This window comes from Leuciscus leuciscus (genome assembly GCF_965113295.1).
Source record: "Leuciscus leuciscus genome assembly, chromosome: 10".
NCBI lineage: Eukaryota > Metazoa > Chordata > Actinopteri > Cypriniformes > Leuciscidae > Leuciscus > Leuciscus leuciscus.
In genome coordinates this window covers 3,768,926-3,779,333 of record NC_138734.1, presented here as the reverse complement: position 1 = coordinate 3,779,333, position 10,408 = coordinate 3,768,926, and the positions used below count along the sequence as shown (strand labels likewise).

Genomic DNA, 10,408 nt, shown 5'->3' with positions numbered 1-10,408 from the left:
AACAACGCTCAAGTAGAAGCGGCGAAAGTGCGCCTGCTGAAATCTTCCCTGGCGTTTTCAACCGGGGTGATGATGACGTATCTCCGAACAGTCAACAGACACACATACACAGTCGGTCCGGACTGGAGCTTCAACGGGGCCAATATTTTTCCTTTTTTCTGCTTGTCTGTGCGTTTTGGCGATGTGAAAAGCATCGTTCATACAAGGCGGCCCGAATAGAGTGTTTAAACGGAGAAAACGAGTCGGTTCGTGGCGGTTTTTTGGGATGAGCGCGCGCTCCGGACTGTGACGCCTGTGTTTATTCGTGTTCACTGCGACACGGAAAGTGACAGTGCAGGATTCCTCGTCTTGACAGCTTAAAAACACGACCGGAGTGTTAAACATTTAGATGATTGGCCTGAGGAGTCCGTTTTAGTACTTTATTCGTCTTGGTGTGGGACAGCAGGCCAGTCGAGAAAGCCTGGTCTTCATCAGCATAATCTTCATCATCCCACGGCTTGTTTATACTTGCTTTAAATGCATATATCGGTTCTTAACTTATTATTCATCGGTATTCTTATTCGTAATGGTGGACAGGGACATTAAAAATACAATGATTGCTGATAATGTCAACATGAAGTGCATGTGAGACTTTTAATGCGGCTAAAACTGATTCAGTTCGACTGTGAAAGATGTTGTAGGTGTTTACAACTTTGATTAGAGCACATAATCGGACATAGACACTGCTTTTCCTGATGCAACCCTTACAAATCAAGACTACAGCAATGTATGAATGCATTTAAGTGCATAAATAAGACAAGAAATAAAATCAGGCGCTTCTATGATGTGAACTTTTAGTTAGTGATGCACTCACTAAGGAGATCTTGAACGGTTTCTCCCTGGAATTGAACTGCATTGGAGGTGTTTGAGGGAACTTGTACCGTTTTTTAGTGTTCGACGGGCAGTGGCGTGCTCCAGCTCCCTGGAAATGAGAAGATGAATTGCGAGGAGCAAGCTGTAGATTTGTGCAATGCTATAGATTTGTGCAATGTGCCTGACAACACTATATCACCAGAGATCCTTCCCCGTGCCACGCTGGATGGAGACCAAGGGGAACGGGACGCCGCCGTCCTGGCCAGGTTAAAAGACCTCCATTTAAAGGATGATGGTTCCTCAGAGCTCAAAGCACCGCATAGTAAAAACAATGGATCCATTGCGGTATCCGCCGACCCCTTTAATGGTTCTGCCGATGACCTGCAACAGAGTTTAAGCAAGTTTGAGGAAGCGCCAGTGATCAACTGCTCTGTTGGAGATGGTGGCGATGAAGCAGACGATGGGGAGATGGATATCGGAGTCGATTTAAGTCTCGATGAAAATGGGGTTTTGGAGCTCGAACCAGCGGCCCAGACTCAACGCGAGGAAAGTGCCTCTAGTGTTAACTCTCAAATATCAGTCATCGAACTGCACTCGCAGGAACGCAGGGACGACGACGTGCCCGTCTCGGCTACAACACCGGACGAGGGAGTTGGGATTAAGCACGGGTCAAAGAGAGTGACCTTTCCATCAGACGAGGACATCGTCTCTGGTGCCGTTGAGCCGAAGGACCCTTGGAGACACGGTGAGTGGATCTTTCAGACTGTCAATATCTGCATATCCGATTGGAATCTGAACGTATTTATCAAAAGTGACTGGCAAAAAAATCACATGAAATCTGATTCAAGCTATATATGGTTCGAAATCCTGTTAAAATCTAATCCGTTTCAGCCTGTCTTCACCAGCCGCTGCAAGTCGCCCATTTCCACACACCTAATAAAGCTGCGCCTGCCAACATTTCTGCTTCATTAGACGTAGTAGTCCTGCGTCGTCATATAGAAAACATTGCAAACCCCTCTGTGTTGGAGGCCTTCCAATGCAACATCACTGTCATAGAAACCTACTAAGATTTTCAGAAAAATGAAAGAGATCAGACCCAAACACCTGCGATACACACAGAGTAGATCTTTGAGAACTGATTCCAATCGGATACACAGATACTCGGACACACAGCAGTTCTTGGGATATTTGGTTATTTTGAACCCTCAAATATTGAGTCACATCTCGAATCCAGAGCTCGTCTCTTGTGGCTTGCATTGTTGTGTAAAAGGTTTGCGTAATTGTTGAAGTTGAAGAGTTGAAGCCAAGGCTTTGAACATGGCTTCTGTTACCTGTCATGCTCCGAGAATAGTGGCTTTTTCCTGAAAGACTCCATCGTGATCCATGTGACATATGATCCGCAAGTCCTCCGGGGTCATTCAACGGCTCCATAACAACTGCAGAAAGCTTGTGCGATCCGTCTCTGAGCCTCAGGCGTGTTGGAGAAACCTCTCCAACTCTTCCAGACGGTGTTGTGTAAAGCTCATTCTGAGGTCTCAGCATCTTGTTGAACAGGGTCTTGTAAGAACACAATGACCCAGGGTACCTCGCATTGTTCAGTTTGATTGGCTGCAATGTGTCTGATGTTTTTGAGCCAGCAAAAATATAGCTAACAGACTCGTTCTTTGCTTTCTAGGCCAAAGGTTTTGAGGTGTGTCTCTGTTTACCCTGCAGGGAATCTCCTTTGCCTATCACACTGGTCAAGGTGGTGTGTGTGTGTGTGTGTGTGTGTGAACTCAACACTTAAAACAACAAAGCTGTCGAGACACAATACATGCAATGTTTGGTCTGAGTTTGTTTACTTAGTTGTGTCACAGTATAAAGGAAGTTTCAACTTATCAACATATATTATTGTACTTGGTTTAGCCTAGTTCTTTTGATGTTGTTCCAATCTATAACTCAATTTAGTCGTCTTTAGAAGTCTGTTAAAGACACTTGACTTCAGAGCTTTAACTAACTGGTATCATTTATTGATTACAGAGATATAATTGTGAACGTGTATGTCATTGATTTGCATTCAAATATGAATATAGGCTCGGCTGCGTAAAATCGGAACCTTTATGTTGCAAAGATGTACAAAAACAATAATATATGCTAACTTCATGAACAACACTTTATATGCTAAATGCTCATTTCTTATACTGACACATTTTTTGACATTTGTGACCCTGGACCACAAAACCGGTCACATGGGCCTTTAAATTGAGATTTGAAGATCTGAAAGCTGAATAAATAACCTTTCCATTGATATATTTGTTAGGATAGGACAATATTTGGCCGAGATACGACTATTAGAACGGTGCAAAAAATCGAAACATTGAGAAAATCTCCTTTAAAGTTGTTCATTTATGTTGGTGATAGTGCTGCATTCACTCACAACAATTTATGTTTTATATATTTACGGTTGGAAATTTACAAAATATCTTCATGGAACATGATCTTAATATCCTAATGATTTTTGGCAAAAAAGAAAAATCTATAATTTTGACCCATATAATGTGTTGTTGCCATTTCCACAAATATACCAGTGCGACATGTGACTGGTTTTGTCATCCAGGGTCACATTTCAGGTCGTTTAAATGAACATTAATGTATTATGAATGAACAATGGACAATAGTAGCCTATTCATTTGTGACCCTTTATAAATAAATTCTATAAAAATTGTTTGCTTTTAGTCCATGATACGTAATGCATTAAACAACTTTAACGTTGTTGCAAAGTGTTACATGTACATTCGTTTGAAAGATCATTAGTGGTGTTTACTAATTTAAAGCAAAAGCATTGTGTAATTTGGTATCTTAGTGTTCATTACTTAAACCTAATCTAGGAAGAGACAGTTTTATGTGCATTTTAAAGGATCTAGGTGCAGTTATCCCAGGATATTTGTGGTAAAAGCCTGTAATGTTTAGGTGTCTGATCAGCTAGCTCAAAGGTTGCTGGGTAATTTCCAAGTAATGTTGTCCGTGGAGATTTCCCGCAATCCCGATCCTGCTCCGCCATTATTATGACTTTGAGCAGAGCACAGTGTACTTGGTCGCTGTCCTTGCAAATACTGGACTTAGAGCAACTACGAGTACATTGAAATGGAGTAACTATAGTTTGTTTAATTACTCATGTGAGTGAACCCTGATCGCATTAAAGCTGATAGCTTTTATATCACAGGTGTTGGCAGGTCTTATTTCACAGTCACACATTGTTCTCTTTGTTATTTAGGCATGAGGAAGTAGTTTAAGTCACGTGACTGTACTGTACACTCTATAGTTTCCTTATATTCTGAGTTGAACTTCCCACTTTTGTAGCCTGGTTTCCTACTCCCTTTTCCTCTGACCCAGAGTTTCTGGTCACTATAGTGTTTGTGTGTCTCCTATCAGTGACTTCAGTTGAAACCAAGGTGTTTGTTCTCTTTTATTTGTGTTTACAATGATGACTTAAAAAATCAAGCTTTTAATGTTGTTTTTGTGTCTATGTGGAAGACACATCATGTGTTAATTCATAAGTCGACAGCATTGCTGAGTATTTTCTCCTTAAAACTGCAGTGAACCAAAGACAGTCTCAAAAACACGCTTTGAAATCGCTGGTGTTTCTGACGTCACAAACTACCTTGTAACCAATCAGATCAACGTGTGATCGTCAACCAGTGGATCTCTGAGCTGAGTGAGTGGAGGCGGGACTCATTTGCATATTCATAGAACCGCGTATACTAAATGAGGCAAGGGTGTCGAGTTACATTCAAGATATTTTAAGGCATGAAGAATATTTTTTCAAAGAAAAAAAAACTTTTTAATATGTAATATTGGTGATCAAGGATGAGTTTTAATGGATATAATTATTGACTTCGGGGTGACTAACAAATTTTAGGGATGTTTATAAAAAATTCTGATACAAATAATCAGTTATAACTAAATTGTTAAAAGTTTGGGGTTTGTAAGATTTTTTTAGTTTATATGTTTGTCTTTTGTTCTTACTAAGCCTGCGTTTACTTGATCTAAAATACAGTAAAATGCATTTTTTTTTACAATTTAAGACAACTGTTACTGTTTCTATTTTAATATAATCAAGCGCTTGTGCTGCTTTTTTGTAGAAACCATTTGAAATGGAAATATTTTGTAAAAATTATTATATCTATATTTTAATTACCCCAAACATTTGATTAGTTGTGTAAACTTAAATATGTATTGTTGTTGCATTTATGCTGATTTGTAGCCTTCCTAACATAGATGAGGTTTCGTCAAAATTGCAGAAATAATTGATAGTTTTGGAAGTATCCGTGAGAATGTTAAATACGGGTCAGTAATTTTTTGTGCATCAGATGCAACACTTCTGTATGTTTATGAACTTATGGATGGTTATGTTGTAGTTTTATAATTTCCAGCTCATTGCAAATTTATTTTTGCCTTTGTCACAAGATTTCATTGCGTTCATTTAGTAGGAATTAATGTGACTATGTTTGGTTACACTTTATTTTAAGGTGTCATTGTTACGGTGTAATTATATATTTAAGTCCTGAGTAATAATAATTAACTACATGTACTTACTATAGGGTTAGGGTAGGACTAGGTTTAGGGTTAATTGCTTGTAATTATACATAATTTATACTTGTATTACTATGGTAAGCGCATGTAACATATAACAAGGACACTGTAAAATAAAGTGTTACCATATGTTTCATATCCATAATTTATCTGGATGATGATTTTCTCATGTTCTTCACCTATAGTTCCTGGATTGGGATGTTTCTAAATGTCCCTGAGGATTACAGGGCGGATGTCACTCATGTCTGATCGATCATTAATCAGGATCCCGGGTCTAAAAACTTGCCATGTGACAAACCTGCAACCACTGCACCCATTTTGAGTTTCTACTGTTTAATTTATTTTTATTTGATCACTTTCTTCATTTTATTTTATTACAATCCATTTCCTTTTATGCGAAATAATAGATAACATCTAAACATATTCGCTTTTTGAATCTAATCTTGTCCTGAGGGAGATTTGACACTTTTAAACGCTGCTGATGGTTTCATTCAGGTCCTTGTTGATGTGTCTCAGCTAGAGGGAAAGGGCGTGGGTGTGTTTCTCTCTCTCTCGACACACACACACACACACACACACACACACCGTGGCACTGCTGTGTGAATGACTTTGAGGTCCGCTGGAATGAGGTGGTGTGAAGATCTATTTTTGACCGTATCGCTCAGATGTGACTGACCCGTGGCGTCCCTGAGAGCCACAGCTCCGGCCCTCGAGCACATCTGACTCATGTGATCAAATATCACTCAGTTTTTCAATGATATTTATTTGCAACAATACTTTGGTCAAGTTTGGACCGGAGCTTTAGCCTCTTAATTTTAATTAATCATTTTTATTTATTTTTTGCTTGGTTTGCTCCATTTCAAAGTTTCTATTTTATTTAATTTTTTTACTTTTATCTAGATTTATTGGTGTTATTAGTGTGATTCTTTATCATTTCAGGGCACCTAACAGGCTAATCAGACTAAATTTCTCTTTCCAAACAAAGAAATGGTGGCTGATCAAGCCAAAGAATTAAAGCATTTCCTCATCATGAATATGAAAATATCACATCCTTTTACTAACCCAAGCGATGATTGGCCTTCCTTATTATAAAAGTCTGACTTTCGTTATCACTGCAACTTTAGGGCAATAGCAATGATTTCAAAGAGCTATAGGAGGAATAGAAGATTGCTGACATTTTTTACGCTTTGTTGGTCTGTGAGTTATTGGGAGGCTTACGGAGGAGATTGTTGTTTATGACACACGTGGTATTTCAACTCTGGGAGCAACTTTATGCTGAGTCTGAAACATTGGGAAGTTCTAGAAGTTTTCAAGAAACAGCTTTAATGTTAAGGGGTTCTTTTTTGTTATTACAGTCACTTTATATAAAGATCTTGGGAACTTTTTCCCATGCCTTCATTACTGCGACAAGTGACAACTGTCTCTCAGTTCCATAATTTGTCAAAATTAACAGTTTTGCTCCTAATAAAGGTCTTGCGAAAGTGTTTGTTCTTGTTTATCAAGGACATGAGTGTGTCAGTGGAGAGCGTGCTTGAGTTGAAATATGAGACATGTGATGTGTGAAGGAAACTGACCACTGTTGGGCTTTATTGGACAAATTAGTAGAGCTGGGACGATACACCAATCTCCCGATTCCATACTGTCACGATACTTGGGTGCCGATACGATATATAGCCTATTGCGAAATTTTAAAAAAAAATGTATAAGAATTGCGATTCTACAAGTATTGCGATTCAATATTGCAATTTTTTTAACACTAGACCATCATAAGTCATATTTACAAAAACAAATCATCACATCTTTCTGACTTATTTCATAAGCATCATACAGTCCTACATTCTCTTTAATAAATTATTCAATAACGAATACATTTTTTAAGTCACTTGTCGCCACTCAGTGGCTAAACAATGTAATCGATAAATGCGTTATTTTAAGCACCAAGTTTCTATCAAAAGCTGATTTTGATCGCTATTGTAGACATCATTGTTCATATTTGAACTTTAAACTTTTATCTGAGTACTTCTATGATCATTTTAACTATTGCATCACAGAAATAATGACACTATGAGGTTGAAAAAACTGTTTGTGAAGCGGTTTCATGACGACTCTCTCCGGGTCAGTGCCAACACAGCTGTGAATGTTGGGATATGATTTTGTCAAAGTTTAATAGACAGACGGACTGAAAGATCGCGTGGGTGTTTGAATCGAGATCACAGTCTTTTAAAGATGAATCGTGCAGCTCTATTGTCTTCTCTCTCTCTCAGCATATGAGCAGCGCGAGGGCTTTTCAGTGCTTTCAAGGCCAATTTATACTTCAGCGTCGAGTGTACGCCGTAGTGTACGTCATAGGCTACAAACGTAGGCGACGCCGTCGTGAGCATGTATGCTTCTGCGTTATGTCTGTTGCTCTGCGGTTACACCGCCGAAACGCTAGTTGGCGGGGGCGGGTTTCTGATCTTCCACTGTGTTTGGATTCTTCGCAGCTGTTTTGAGGAACGTTGGAGGAAATCTCTCTCCACGAATTCGCTGCCGTATGTATTTCCGCACCTCTTCAAACAATCGCTCTGTCACTTGGTCCATTTCCATGTTCTTCACTGAACTTTCACTGAACTTCTGAATTTAAAAATGGCGGACGGTGCAGAAGAACACGCCGGAAATACGTCGGAGGACGCTACCACGCGACGCTACCAAGCCGACCAATCACAGATCTTGCAGTCCGCGTTGTCGCGGGGAGGTGTGCGTCAGGGTACGGCGTATGGTACACACCTATGCGTATGCTACGCCGTACCTACTGCACGCACCCGACGCAGAAGTATTGGCCTTCAGTCTCACGTCTCTTCCACACGTCCACTTGGGATATTACGACAGTCAACACTCAAAGATAACGACTAGGGGTGTATCACTACTCTCATGTCACGATTTGATACATATCACGATACTGAACTCACGATACGATATAATTGCGATACTCCAAGACATATGATAAAAGGTTAACAAAAAATTAACTGTTGATTTAAAATGCTAAATTTGTTATTACATTGTGTGTGTAAATGATTGGCTTGGACTTGGTGCTGGAAACCCAAAGCACAGGACAATAGTGACACCAGAATAAAAATATTCATTATTCTGAAGCGGAAAATACAGAATTAGTTTTAGACAAATATGCTTGCGCTCTGTCACTGACTAGATATATTTAAAATAATGTAGGACACTTTTTACTGGTAACATCAGACATTTGGCATTTTCAGGACCCACAAATATTCCCCCATTGCATTATTATACATTATATTCATCATTATATATTTTAGTTTATTGTTGTACTGACACTAAAACTCTGAAAACTTGAATTTTTTTCTCACACAGTAACTTTTATTTTGGGTGAACTATACATGATACATATTGTTGCATTTTTGTATTGTGATATATTGTGACATGATATATTGTTACACCCCTAATAACGACACATTTCATGCTCTGTTGGAACGAAAGTGGCTTACTTCTGTCAACCTCATCTACAAGCACGGACAAAAATAAAGCAATTGAATTTGAATTAATATCGATTCTGGAATAAAAAAAATCTATTTTAGAATTATTATTATTATTATTTATTTTTTTATTTTATTTTTTTTCAGCCCTGCAAATTAGTGTAGCCTATCTACAGGGCCAAAAGTGCCCATAGTTGAAGAAACACATTACCAAAACTAGCTTGTGTGCTACGTTTGGCCTCAGGCCTCAGGCCTTCTGCTCAGAGGAAATGAACTTGCTGATGTCTAGGCTTGTCTGATGGGAAAGGAGGACCGCATGCAGTCTTGCTCAAGTGTGCGAGTGTTTCTGTCTCATCCCCCGAGGGGCCTGATTCTCTCCGCTGACAGCACCTCACGTTAATGGCCAACATTTAACTTTTGTTTACATATCATCTTTATCAGAGTTTAAAGGAGCTGTCATTATCTTCGCTCTGAGGAAGACCAGTACTTGCTGTACTTTACAGTTAGAGGTTTGAGCACTCAAAGAATCTGTATAAACTGAGACCTAATTATATTTCTACCAGAACGATTCACTTCTATGAACTTGTGTGATGTGCCGTCTTGATTAGTGGTTGACCAATATTGGTTTTTTGATTGCCGATAAATTAGAGAGCAGGGGTATATATAAAGCCAAAATATATATAACTTATATTTATTTATTTTACATCATATGTAATCAATTAGAAATGAATGTGCAAGTGGTTTTGGGATATTTTGATACAAAATTCGTACATATTGTACTTTTTAATATTCAGAAGCTTCAGGGCAGGGAAGTAGACCATTCCTGAGAATTTCAGGGATGTATTTCACAGGAAAGTGGCACAGTTCATTTACACTGGCAATTGATATTCTGTGGTTAGCTTTAACGACTTGCTCCAGGACAAGCTTTTTGTGTTCATTCAACATTCCTGTCAATGATGACCTTCAAAACCATAGGGTTTGGTGTAAATGTACTGATTTTGTTAAACCGTATTGTTGAAATGGATCATTTCCAAGTGATCGACACATCAGCTCAGAAAGAAAAAGCGGCGTAGTGTATTCAGAACGCCTTTACAGTTTACAAGCTCTTCCGGTTCTCTAATGTTTGCTGCTTTTACATCGACGGTGTACTTGCAAGTATGTGCAAGTATGTGTTTGAATGGATTGGATAGTGTGGTGGGGTAACTGGGGTTTAAAGAGATTTGCAAAGAATTTAGTTTTACTGCCTTTTTTGAATTGTGCTATGAAATGTTCCCAAACTTTATAGTTCATATTGTTTTATCTGTCACTGGTGTACTTGATGTAATGTTTTGCATTACATCAGTTTTGCATTACATCCGTTTACTAAAGTTACTCTAGGAGTTCGGGCTGCTTAATACAATGATGTGTCCTCCGCTCTGGCTCTGCCACCGTGAGCTCAGCTTCCCCTCGAAGTCCTCCGAGATCCAGCTCGACTGATCCAGCTCGACTGATCCACCTTG

The 10,408-nt window shown here is 39.0% G+C and overlaps 1 protein-coding gene across 2 annotated transcripts in view; it reads left to right on the top strand.

Moving 5' to 3' along the window:
- The window catches only part of ppp1r37 (protein phosphatase 1, regulatory subunit 37), a 57,201-nt gene continuing 46,793 nt past the window's right edge, over window positions 1-10,408 (top strand). The window contains exon 1 of one of the 2 annotated variants that reach the window (XM_082182160.1): window positions 1-1,597. In XM_082182160.1, the coding sequence (XP_082038286.1) occupies window positions 976-1,597 (622 nt within the window). In that variant the 5' untranslated portion in view covers window positions 1-975. The remainder of the gene's footprint in view (window positions 1,598-10,408) is intronic. The other variant, XM_082182161.1, reaches the window with a different exon arrangement.